Genomic DNA, 14,046 nt, shown 5'->3' on the forward strand with positions numbered 1-14,046 from the left:
GCAGTGCTTACTGCAAAATACCTGTTTCCACTCAAGTGCACCTGACAGTGCAAATGCTTCATGTACCCAGCAAATGTAAAACAATTTAAGATATGTGATTATCAAAAACTATTCAAAACATACAATCAACAACTCATCCAACAATCAACAGACAGGAGCAGAATTTCAGTGACACACAGTCCAAACTGGCTAGCATGTATAAAATAACCAAGTTCTTCCTGTCATATTAGTGTGTAAAATAAGACCAGAACCTCCGTCAATTTTTAAAATAAACAAAGAAAAAGCTCCATAGAAGAAAACAGAGAAGTCAGAAAAGAATGTAAGGAAAAACTGAGGAAATAATGAACAGTAAAAATACTTCTAGGAAGAAAACTGATATCTAGAAAGAAAGAAATAGCAATATGTTGGGCAAATGAATGTGTACCAGTATATCAGCTTCTACTTCCTTTGGCTGGATTATACGTAAACATTTTTCAAGGAGGAAAGAGGCATGCCAACTGCAAAATCCTCTGCTTCTAACACAAAAACAACCTCAAACAAACAAGTTCCAAGCCAACTGCAACAATCCAAAAACCTTGTGTCAATCTGTCAGTTGCCAAGATAAAACAGTCTTTGAAGCAACTTTTCCATAATGAAGTCTGAAAGATTTCTGCTGTCCATCATTCCATTCCCAGCCATCAAAATTTGTGATACTAATAGTGAAGGATTGATTTGCTTGATGCAGATCTGTAGTGTAACAGCTCTGTGCCATTATGACAGAAAGAGGCTGGGGGTAGGTAGCTAGGGCAAGGCTGTCAGTGCTGGGTGGCAAGATTAAACTCTGCAGCAAAGTATTATATTCATTGGAGTACTGACTACTGCACATATTCTTCTTTTTCTAATCATTCCATTTGGTAATTTCTTTCATTCTAAGGCTTTACTCTATGTTTTAAAAGGTTAACAGAAGATTGATCTAAACAGATATTGGGCATGGATAGAATGTAAATGGCTTTTACGTGATACAAACAACTCACTGAACTGTGATTGCTTTCCATTTTGTCTAGAAGACACCATGAATCAAACACAAAATTCATGGAAGTAGTGTTGCTCATACTTGTATTAAAGACTTCATTGCTTAGATTCATCAAGCTATAGAGATTCCTTAAAAGTATTTCCAGTAACCTTGTACAAAACAAAACATTTTACATGTCAAGCTATGAATCTTTGTACAGACCTGTCTATACATCCCTGCAAGCAGTCCTAGAAGAAATAATTTACTGGAAGCACATCCCTTGCAATGGATATCTGATTTAGCCTATACAAGAAACATCAAATCTGCCTTTGATTTTTTGCCCTGAGTGTAGCTAACTATGTAACAAAAAGTATTTGCCAAGAACCAGAATTTTCTGGGACAGGCTGGGGCTACAAAGATGGAGAAGGTTCTAGAGGACAAAGATGTGTTCAAGGGATGTTGGGACACCACTCTCAGAAATAGGGTCTGATTTTTGAGTGGTGCTTCTGTGGAGCCAGCAGTTGGATTCCATGATCCTTATAGGTCCCTTCCATCTCAGAATATTCTATGATTCTATGATTTTTAGTTTAACTCAAGGTAAGCTTGTGCCCTATGACTATAAAGATTTCAGTTCAGAATGCACAGAATGCACTTTCATTCCTCATTTCTCTCTCCTTAAATGACAGTATAAAGGTAGAATCAGCAATATGGCAAACAAAAAGCAAAATGCTACGCACTGGAAAAACATTTGCAGTATCAGAGGATTTCTCTCTGGATAGTAAGAAAGAAGAACTGAACTGAGACCCACACACTCAACTTTCATGTACCATGTGTATACGAATAAAGAGGATAAAGCTGAAGAACCTCCTCCTAGAAACTGCAAAGGAAAATTTTCCAGTCTCAAATGACAGGACACAAATGTATATATAGTTCAAATGTATATGGAGTTTCAATCATGCAGATGGTCCAAGCTATCTGTTAGTCTTGTTATTCCTCTTTCTTTGTCTTTTTTTTTTCTTATTATTATTTTTATCAATTATTTGAATACTCTTGTGACCAAGTGAAATAGACTGCACATCAGTCTGTAATTAAAGGTTGCAAATGGCATGGCAGAAAGATTTAATATTACATGAAGAACCATGCATAATTCTAAATGGAGATACAGAATTCTTAGTTACAGTGAAACAAGGGATACTTATGGTTTAATTTTAAAATTATTAAAATAGACACATTTTTATATCCCTAATTTAAAGAAAGAAAATTATATTTCTTTCAGTATACATACAGGCACTGTGGGTTATGGGATAGCCATTTGTATTCATGGCTGTATCTTAAATGTTCCAGGCAGAATACAAAAAGATGGGATTCTAGAGAAAAAAAAAGATGCAAATACCTGCATGAACAATTTATTTCCAATGAGCATTGTATAAATCAATCATTAGAGATCTTATCTTCAAAACCACCTCAGCAAGCTAACTTCTATTTAAAATTATTGGCTTGCTGAACATAGACCTTTCTTGTACAAACAACAGATCAGTTTTACAAGATAAAATGTACTAGAAATCTGATCTTCTGTCCAAAATGAATTAAACCAAAACTAAAGGTCTTGAAATCACAAATTAATATTGAGAATACTATAACTGAAAAAAAATTGATGTTTCTCATCAAGTGCTACTCAGTCCCTCAGAGGACTCTCTCCTACCTTTTTTCAGATCCTGAGTTTTTAAAACTATTTTTCATTTCACTGTGTAGATTAGAGAAACAATAAAAGGGTGCAAATTTCTGCATTTTTTTTTTACTGAATTCAACTGATTAAAATGTGGGGCAGAGGGAAGGGAAAGAAACAGACCCCCCCCCCAAAAAAAAAGACGAGTTCTGGCTCCATGTAAACTTATTTGGATCCCAGAAATTTTTCCCAGAACAGATGTTAAGACATGGAAAAAGCACAGGCCAGACTTGGGACTTAAGTATGTAATTTAACTGCCTCAAGTAACATATTACAGGGAGAAAGCATTGAGTCTGACATAACCTGGATTGCCAGCAGGACCAGATGGTTTGCTTAAATCACAAGCTAATAAACCTTTACACAAAATAAGAAGGAAATGAATTATGGTTTCATCACAGCCCCATTTTTGCTAAAGCAGTAGGGTGGCTTTAGGTACTCCTGAAGACTATATCCAGATACTTCTTGGATATTCTTAACTAGGGGAACAATTTTCAAATTCTTAGGGATATTGGGAAAGCTTATGGGTGTAGCTTTTTGAGAGCTAAAAATATCAGAGAAGAATGAGAGAAATAAGCATGCAGTAGCAGGAAATATCTTACTTTTCAATAAGAGTAGAACATAATTTCTGGTTTGCAAGGTAAGGATAGCCCTCAGTTGAAAGACATGTTGAAAGCTCTGCCATGCTGCCAGTAGTAGCTCTGCCCCTACCACATGTGCAGCAGCTTTGGCTCTGTGTCAGGCTCCTCTTATTCACTCCCAGCGCACAAGCAGGTATATGCTGGAAGGTGTACAGAGGAAGGGCTACTGGCTTCTCTTTTATGATGATGTTGTCACACAGTCACTAATCCTTTTGCTGTACATACACAAAAGGTTAAGATGCTTTACCTTAGCTTTTATTCTGTAAGCACTACAAGGTATCATAAGGTGAACAGATGTTCATCACCTGAAGAGAGCGTTCTTCCCTGCACTGCACATACCTCCCCTATACAGCTGCTCCACTTGTTCTATAAGGTCACTGTTAACGAATTTTGCTATGAGACTCTACACAGATGAGAAAATGTTTGTTGAACACCAGAATTCCTCAGCTGAAATCCTGCCTAAAGAAACTTGGAAATAAACACAGCAGGATGTTGTGCAACATTTATGGTGTTTCTACACACCATATTTACGTCTGTTCCACAGAGGATGTCAGATTTGCAGCACCTCTTCTGCCAAGGCCAACTATGTACAGCGTTAGAGGGCTGCAGCAGACTTCATACATGAAAGACAGGAGTTTTTCTTTGTTCATAATAAAGAAGACAGCATCAAAACTGAGACAATGGCTAGTGGGTAATCAGTTTTCTAGGGACAAGGCAGGATCTTCTGATTATCTGTAACATGCGGCAAAAAAATTAGGAATAAACTATACATAAAGAATTTTAGGGATGAATTGTGTATTTATTTACATTAGTATTCTTAAAACTATTAGCATTCTTAAAGATTTAAGTCACTGGTGACTCTAGGCAAAGAACACCAGTAATTAGATTGACCAGAAGATATCTGACATTACAAAGTTACTCGTGCAAACCCACAGAAGCAGAAACATGGGAGTCTTTGTAAAGGAATACACTCCTAGAGTATCATCAGGAAATGAATTCTGCTCATATTCTGAGAGCACTATGCTCCTGGTATGAAGGAGAAGGAATCAAAACTCACAGATGTTTGGAAAAGAGAAAAGATTTTCTCCCATGAGCTGCGAGATCTCGGGCCTGAAGAAGTCACAGCTGTGTCCTGTTAGGATGTTTGGAGGTATCTGTGACAGTTCTACCTCCTAAATGAAGGTCATAAGCCATATAAATAAGCAATGGCCTGCTGCTGGGACAAGAGCCCTTAAGAAGAAGCAATAATCATTTCTGCTTTACACAAATTGAATCAGACCAGGGGAAAAAAAATAAATGAAAGACTGAAGTCTGATTTCTACTAAGGACAGAAACTTGTTGCAGTCTTTGGTACCTGAAGGCTATAGCAAGTCAAACTTTTACTTCTTTATTTTCCTCAGCTGGAACCTTTATCCTCTGAAGAATTCTCATGCATTTTGACCCTTGCAACCAAATCAAAGGATCCATGAGGTCTGCTCCAAAAGTAATACCTCCTATTTTATTAGTCCATGACATCAGGGGTGGATGTTGGTGGTATTGCAGAAGAGGTTGAACCTTCCCACCAGTATTCTGTTACAATTTGTTGTTGAGTGACAGACAGCAGCAGAAGAGCAGTCTGCAAAGGTCTGTCACTGAATGTCACTGAATTTGTTTCAGAAGAGAAGGCTCCAGGGAGACCTCCTTGCAGCCTTCTATTACTTGAAGGAGGCTTATAAACAGGAAGGGGATTGACTTTTTACATGATCTGTTAGTGATACAAGAAGGGGGGATGGCTTTAATCTAAAACAGGGTAGGTTATGGTTAGATGTTAGGCAGATATTATTTATTAAGGGGGTGGTGAGGCCCTGGCACAGCAGTCCAGAGAAGCTCTGGGTGCTCCATCCCCGGAGGCATTCAAGACCATGCTGGATGGAGCCCTGGGCAGCCTGAGCTGCTGGGTGGCAACTGATTGGAACTGGATGGGCTTTAAGGTCCATTCCATCCTAAGCTGTTCTATAATGCTGAGATCCAAACAATCTATTTAGAAAAGTGGCTAATTCACGATACTGCACTCATAGCTATAAGCAAGGACCTCTTCAAAATAATTTGACCTTTCTTTGGTTACATCTAATCTGTCAACTGCTGCTAAGGTAGCAGCAGTAACAAAGCCAAAAGAAGCCTTTAAATTAAGACAAATTACCCAAAGATGTAAGCAGTTTTTCACAGGGATTCTGCAAACCACACTGGTTTTAATTTTGCTGCATTTTAGACAGTTTCGTATTATCTAGGATGTTACCACGGCAAACTGAAGTTCAGACATAGCCTAATATTATTCAAAAGTTAATATTTAATGCTGTTGTATATATCATAGATTGTCAATTTAGATAGTTACAGATTGATTCTCCAAAGAGAAAAATTCCGCGATGACATATTAACTTCCTACAACTAGTGAAACAACAGGACACTAATTCCACATCAGCTTTAACATTCTTCTCAAAATATATTAAGGATCATAAACAGTTATTTATGTGAAAGCCCATCTATGTACATGAAGGTTGCACATGTGGCTAAAGTATAACTGAAGAAGTGCAGTCTTGTTGGCAAGCTCAGGAAAGTTTCCACCTATTCTAACTTGCGGAAGCTGATCTTTAGCATTGTAGTTAATAGACAGCAACAAGCAGAATCTAGCCACAACTGCAAAGTAATTCCACTGTTCTGAGCCAACTGCACTAAGGCTGAAATTCAGCAAAGGCTCTGAAGGAATCTGATGATAAACAGCAGTACAGCGATGTCTAGAAGCTTTTGCGTCAATAGGAAATGTTTCACAAAGAATCTTCAATTGAATTAATCTGAACTCTGTCACTATTTTGTACTTTGTTGAGAAGGAGAACAGTCAAGAAAGAAATACTCTCTTTTCTTGCACTTCATGTATTTTGCTGAAGAATCAATTGTCAGGAAAAAAAATATATATTTTTCTAATTTTTGCATTTCATCTACAAGTCTAATGAGCTTCTCTAAAGCTTTAATCTGCATACTCTTGTAGTGCACTTGCACCTAAGGTCACAATCTAGGATCATGACTGGAACATGGAAAAGAAGTTCCAAATGCATAAAGTACAAGTTTAGTTTTAAGTAATGATTAAAGAATTTGCTTTGGTCCTCATAAGCAAGAATTAATGTAAAATCTGCATGATTTCTGCTCTCAATCCAGATTTGAAGGCAACTTGAGACTTAGATTTTTATATGAGCCAAAAACGATAAAATACAACCTAGAAGGAGGCAATTCAAAAAATAATATATCAGATAAAGAGGTGCCAAGATGGAGTTTTCTCTAGAATAAAAGAGATAATTTGAAATCAGTATTTATTTATTCAAAATAAAAAATGAAAAAAATTAATTCAAAACCCTTGTAAGATCAGCATTTGCACCAAATTTCCATGTAACACTTTCCCCCAATATTTCTCATTTCATTAAAATGAAAAGATGACCTATATTGAGAAATCCTCACTGTAGACCTTGAACAGAATTATCTCTTTAGAGTCCCCAGTTCTCCTAAAAGTTATCAAATTTTGCCTACTTTCTTGCTTTGTAAAATAATATAAACAAAATCTAAGGATTCTGAGTTCCTTAGAATTATTTTCACTTGTAATGTTAGAAAATGATCTCTGTCATCCTAAAGTCATCTTTTGTTACAATTTTCTATTCAATGCTATTTTCATTCTTCTCCACTGGAGAAGAAAATCCCCCAAGCCTGGCACATAGGTAGAGCTGAACACAACTAAGACCAGAACAAAAATTTTATAGTTTCACTTCTTAGAAAGTGTATTACTGAATACAGAAGGAATTCCATGTTATCCCTGACATACTGAATCAACATTTCCATGTAAAGGGTGCGACTTGACATAGAAGTGGATATTTTTAAAGGAAGAGGCTACACAATCCATCAAAATACTCTGGGGAGAAGTAAGTTTAAGGAGAGACAGCACTTCTGAAGTGACTGCCAACAACTTTGTTACCATGGATACAGTGCATGGTCACCTTACCTAGCCAAAACCAAAATACACAAAAGGAAGAAAGAATTCCAGATTTTGAAAAACGGCAAGAGTATATGGCAGGCTGAGCACTGAGATAAAAAGCTCTTAAAACGATGTGTATCAGTAGAAGAAATTCATATCTAAGTTTATAGCACAGATTTCTGTTACTTAATATGACTTCTATACATGTATGACTTATATGTATATACATATACTAAAAAAACAGATTGAGTTTCACAGAAAATATTCAAGAGAATTTCAGCCAAAGAGGATGTAGACTGCCTAGAGAAATCTATGTCAGCAGCTTCAACCCCAAAACACAGCTTGGAGAACTGCCTTGATTTCCAATCACTTTGTATTATGAAACTTCTCAGTGAGAAATACAGAAGGACACACAAAAACATGAGTTTAAAGCAAACTGTACAGCATGTGTTACAGAAGAGTCAGAATTTTGACAGCAGTGCTCAAAAAAACATGTTGCTCAGAAAGTTCTTAGTAGGTGGTTCATGAGAAATCCCACTTCATATTGCCCGCTTACAAGGATCTATAGAAAGTAACTAATGTGTGAGACTGTGATTTGTGAAATAACTCTAAGTGTTGTAGAAAATATTTCAGATCTATTCCAGTAACGGAATAGCACAGCAAAAGAGAGATTTAAATTTATTTTAATAAATTATTATTTATTAAATATTTAAATTATTATATCATGTATTTGAATTGAGCATTTTTAGAAAATACTTGATTATAAACAGTGCTGAATGTTAGGGTCCAATATAAAATAGTTATGTTGTAAATGCATTTTCTATTTTTACAAGAAAAGACAGTAAAAGTAATATATTTTAGGAAGTGAAAAGAGCCAGAATGGCAATTTTTATGGCAAACACAAATGGAAAGGATCATCCAAAATTCGCCTTGAATTTCTGCATAGCAACTTACAGATACGACAGAAAAGGCTCCTGGAGGCTGTAATCAATATTCAAATCTCTGCAGCCCCTGCACTTACAATAGTGAAATCCCAATGAACAGGAGATGGGGAAAAAGAAAGAGAACTGGTACAAAGGTTCCAGCTATTAATGAATTTCCTGTTTTTCCTTAGCAAACAGATATATTTAAATTGGGAATACATGGTGGAAAATTTCAGGAGTCTTGTTGCAAATATATTTTACATGCAATATGTGCATGAAAAAAGATTAAATCCTTATGAAATAGTTCATAAAGATATGGGGAAGAACAAAGCAGTGTACGACAACATATTTAAACAATGTGTTACAGTATTCAGAATTTCATTTCTTCTCAAAAAGCTAGGCAGACACATCTGCCATGTAGAATAAAAAACTGTATGAGCATAGACACAGTCCTGATTATGATTAAATGGATATGTAAGTCAAACTCCTGTCTTCTACTACCTTTTGAAGAGTACTTCTTAAAAAAATTATAGAGGTCTCCATATACTTTCAGATGTACAATCTAATGGATTCTGCCACAGTCCAGAGCTGTAATTTACAGTAACATTTACATACAGGATTCAACATGTGGAACAAGCTGAATATGTTAGAAATAGAGAACTTGTTGAAGAACATTCAAGTCTTTATGAAGATTTATCAGCTGAAGAAATCTTGCAATATATAAACTCTGTGTTAATGCTCTTAATGCACTGCCAAAGTTAACATACATTGCCAGGACATTATCAAACACTGGATTAAATAGTGCAAAGTTTTAGCCTGAAATGGGTACCTGAGAACTGTGAAATCCTAAGTACCTTCATGGACAGTGTAATTCAAAATGAAGCCTGTTATAAATAGCAGCAAACTACACATCGTGAGATGATGGAGGGTAGGATTACACAACACAGGGCTACAAAAACAATACATAGTGGGGCAGAGGTACACACAGATGAGATGTCCTCGTACCTTGAACCACTTAAAGCCAACATGGTTGACCTCATGCACTGATTCATAAAACAGCTTCAGACAGGCAGTGAAGTGGCAGAATAGTAGAGAACAAGATAAACAGAAGAGAGGAAACAAAAAGCATGCAATTAAAAGAAAATTACAATCATTTTGGACAATGTTAAAATTTCAAACTCACACATGTAATTTGTATTTGGTCTAAGAATGATATTATCACTTGTAAAGTTCAGAAGATTAATATCCTACACAAAAACAAAGCCGCGCATTTGTAAAACTGAAAAACTACCTAAGCTTTCTTAACTCTACAGAATATAAAAAACAGTGGACATTCTCTTAAGTAATTGAAGAAATTAAAAATTTTTGAAGGAACTTTTCCCCCTCACATCTGAGGTGAAGAACAGCTACTCGCCATCAATCTATGACTTGACAATATTTAATAAAGAACAAAACAAAATCCTATTGGGCAAAATGGGGCAAAACAGCTATCTTGAAGCTGGTACAAGACACTCCAGTTGCTTTTCTTTGTGCTGTTCTGTTGGCCATCACTCTGTATAATGTGCCACAGAGGGCAGTTCAGTTATTCTGTTGGAGTAAGACACAGCTGTCATAATCAGTGATGCTGCAAACTAGAGGTCTTCCTCTTCTGATGCCAGGGGTTTCAAATCTATCCTTCTTTCTCCTCACTTCCATACAAACCACTACATCCAAATTCATTTCCCTTTTAAGATGCTGTTACTCACCATATTCCACAAATCTTTTCTCACAACTCATACTTCTCTTGGCTCTCTTCTTCTCACAACTTCTCTCAGTGATCCTTATGCCTTATTGACTCTCAGGCAGCACATTTCTGCCAACTTGTCTCATCATACAGATTATACAGCCATTCAATCTATTTACCAGTTATCTTCCCTTTTCATCAAGCTCTTACCACATGATCTCATTGTTTGCCTCACATAAGGCCTTGCCAGATAACTTTTTCATAAACCATAAGGGAAATCTGTGGATATTCCCTAAAGACTAATCTCTTTCCATATTTTAGTTTCAGGATGTCTCAGGTATAAATAAGATTCCACTTTTATTTTACTAACCCGGATTTCTCTCTTTTCCTCTCCATAATAATCTTGCTTAAATGCTTACAGTGGATAGACAACTACAAGGACCTCATGGTTATGCGCTAATAATGAGTCCTCCATTCCATCCTTCAGCTGAAAGTTTCCTCACTATTTCTCACTAGGACAGAACTTCTATATTTTTGTTAATATCAACAGTATCTTTGACTCAGATGTCCTTCTATTCCTTGTGCAAAGTTTTGTTGGGTTTTTTTTGAAACATTTGCAGAATTTCTTTTATGGAATATCTCTAATGTAAGACTTTTCTGATTGTGTCTCTGTGGCTAGAAGTTCTTTGGTTAGGTTTATTTTGTGTCTGAATCTGCAAAAAGCTTCCTTTTGCAGACTGTGACAATTTGTACAGGAAACTCCTCAGTAGCTTTGATCGTGTTAATATTATTAGCATGCTTCTTTGCTAGCCAATCAACTATTAGATACTAAGCATCTGCAAACTGTGCTCCACTCACCCTTCACCTTAAATACCAAGGTTAACTCTCGATCAAGCCTACCTCATACTTACATTCACTTTAAATACTTATTTCCCCAGCATCAGATATTCCTAATACTTAGAAAACTAACATGGCACACTCCTCAAACCTCTTCCTCAAAAATTCACTAAACCTTATGCATATTGTTCCATGTTTAGAGAACAGACACACAAAAGGTTGAATTCTACAGGCTTCTCTGCGCTCAAAGAACGCAACTGTCACAGTCCTCTAACAAAGAAATTATGACATCGTAGGTAACAAATGACATGTTATTTTATTTGCTTGTGCACCTCAGCACACAACTTACTCCTTTATGAGATACATAGATTTCTTAGGAGATCTATTCTTCTATGTGGTATTCAATACCAGAGTAACTTCTATAAGATACACTTATTTTAGCACTTATAAGAAGTTTGGAAAGAAGGCACTCTTGAAAGTAAATTCCATAAAGTTATTTAGTTATTTTTTGGGCACGAGAGGAACAGTCTAACTCGAAAAACACTGAAGAGGTTCACAAAAAGCAAAGTAAGACTGCCAGGCTCAGCTCCTCGGACTTCAAAAGCTTTATCAAAATCTAAAGGAATTTTATTCATTACATATGGTAGTTTTTCTTAGTGATTAATTATGGAAGTCATACGTGAGAATCTAATCAGTGACACAGAATAAATTCAGGCATAGAAGTTTCTACCCGTGGTTTTAACACAAGTGTGTAACTTCTGTGTGTAAGCTTGTCTTAAATTAAGGGTTTGTTTTTCTATCCAGTAGTTGAGGGACTGTAAATGAAGTGAAATTGTGGTCCATATACATGACGATGCTAATAAAAATCACCTACTTTAAATATACACAATGAACAACACAATGAGTGTAAGCATGCTCACATACAGAAAGATAGCTTTGATAGGTAAGATTAGTCAGAATTACTACATAAAATAGTACATCAAATCATAGGATATCTTGTATTTCTTTTTTTCCCCAAGAAAATATCACCTGTGAAAAACAAGTCTTAGCAGATTTTATGGGTTTTATTACTCAAACTTGAACAGAGATAGCTGATCACACAAAACCATCTATATTTCAAGGTAAAGTAGTGGAAACAGTACTTTACTGTTTCCTAAGATGACTACCAGTGACTTTATAAGATTGCAGACCTGTTTCTCAGCATTGATCCTGGCTGATTCCTCTTGTGCTAGCACCATTTCCCGCTCTGCAGTTATCTGAACACTTTCTCTGAGTGCCTCTTCCAATTCTTCAATCCGATCATCTTTTTTACGTAGATTGTCCTGGAAAACGACGGGAGACTAGGTGAAGATGACTTGTTTGGAACTATAGCCTTTTAATCAACCAAGCTTTATGCCAAGCAAAATGTGCTTCTCCCTGCCAAGGTGCAACTGCAGGCAAATTATCTTCACACAAGGGAAAGAAAGATGAAGCGATGCAAGAATAGGAAGAAGATCACAGTAAAGAGAAGGAAAAAGCTAGCGAAGTAGGACCTCAAAGCGAGAGGATTTGCCCTCTGCATCACAGAGGGCATATTAGAGTGTTGTCGTGTTGTCAGATTAAACAGCATAGCTAAGCAAGTTTTGCTTATGAATGAAGATTAGTATGCAGTTCCAAAGAAGGAGAATAGCCAGAATTGGTGAGAAAGCAGGCACGCAGAATTGTCCATTTGCTCTCACATTCACCAGCATGGTAAAACAGGAAATGAAGCACTGCAGTCTTGCAACTTGCTATTTCCAGGTTAAGCAGGAGAAAAGCAAACATCAACCAGAGTTTTCCACTGTTCAGATAAGACTTAAAAGAAGTTTTTTCAACAGCTATGTATGGAATTATGAAAGGTAGCATGAACATCAGTCATCTGAAAATACATTTTCCAGTTAAGAACATCTTCACTGTTGCAGGTTCAGAAGTCCCACCTATATTCAAAGACCACGGAGGAAAACTCTCCTATGAAAGTATACAGTTTGATTGGTTTACACCTATAATATAATTTTAAAAATTGTATACAAAATGAATGGCATTCTTATTTCAATAGAAGACTCTCACTTTCTTAATGTTGCTAGGAAAATAAATTTATCTTCTGCTGTAGTTCTGCTGGAGTGGCTTGGACATAAGATTGCACATCAGGCTGTACGCAGGATGTATGTGCATGTCTTGGAGCATGGCTGCTTAACAAATCCATCAGAAATGAGCAGACTGATGGAAGATTTCTGCATTTCTCATCTTGCAGATCGATTTAGATCATATGGTTCAGATCAGACATTAATGCATGTTTAAGTTACCACAAATGCTTTCTTATACATCTCAGCAGCAGTGGAAGAATCAAATATTTTTACCCTTTGGTTTTTGCATTTCCTTTTTTTATCAGGTTTGCTCCTTAGTCTTCTGTCGTGACTGATATTTTCCACTGTTTCTCTGTGCTTCACATCATATAAAGATTAAGGATAAAGACAACTTATTTGGAAAAAAATATATAAATGGCTTTGTAATGCTAAAATGAATCATTGGAGTTTTAAAGAATGAACCTTATTACTTAACTGCTGCTCCCCAGGACTTCGAGTACATCACCAAAGACAGTGCTATATGAACAGCAGTTCTGGCAGTCTCATCACTTTTGAAGAGAGCTTTCCAGCTGAGATGCACGGCTTTGCATGAGAACGGTACAAGACCCCTGGCACCACTGCTCTTACATAGAGAATGGCTAGTTCAATCACTAGCAAAGGCAGAGATATTTGCCAGGCTTTGTGGATGGACAAGCTTCCTGCTGTTGGCTACTTTCCAAAGCAGATTCGCAAAGCAAGTAATCACTGATTCCTACAGAAACAACTGGAGAGATCTTCATTTAAAAAAATAAATAAATCAGGATTGCAGAGTGTATTTTAATACTTCCTAAAACCTACTGAAACACTAATAAAGTCTTCCAAAACTGCTTCATGGTTATGATCAGTCTAACTGAAGATTCAAAAAAGTTTACAAGAAGCTCAGCACAGAATACTAACTGGGCCAGACTTGAAAACTATTTACTTGCCAATCTGCATTCCATGGGGAGCATCAACTGTACTTCTTGATATTATTCACAGATACCAAGGAAGTGTGGAAGTAAACCTCTCCATTTCAAACAACAGAATTGGAAACAGCTCATTTGAACAGCTGCATGTAAAACTGAAACTGCTTT

The 14,046-nt window shown here is 36.5% G+C and overlaps 1 protein-coding gene across 3 annotated transcripts in view; it reads right to left on the minus strand.

The window, feature by feature from the left end:
- Positions 1-14,046, minus strand: part of ERC1 (ELKS/RAB6-interacting/CAST family member 1) — a 288,678-nt gene that overhangs the window by 102,532 nt on the left and 172,100 nt on the right. For all 3 annotated transcript variants that reach the window (XM_065742565.1, XM_065742566.1, XM_065742567.1), the window contains exon 14: positions 12,023-12,154. In XM_065742565.1, the coding sequence (XP_065598637.1) occupies positions 12,023-12,154 (132 nt within the window). The remainder of the gene's footprint in view (positions 1-12,022; positions 12,155-14,046) is intronic.

Source organism: Cyrtonyx montezumae, unplaced genomic scaffold, assembly GCF_038088225.1.
Source record: "Cyrtonyx montezumae isolate F1298 unplaced genomic scaffold, pur_monq_1.0 scaffold_3, whole genome shotgun sequence".
Taxonomy (NCBI): Eukaryota; Metazoa; Chordata; class Aves; order Galliformes; family Odontophoridae; genus Cyrtonyx; species Cyrtonyx montezumae.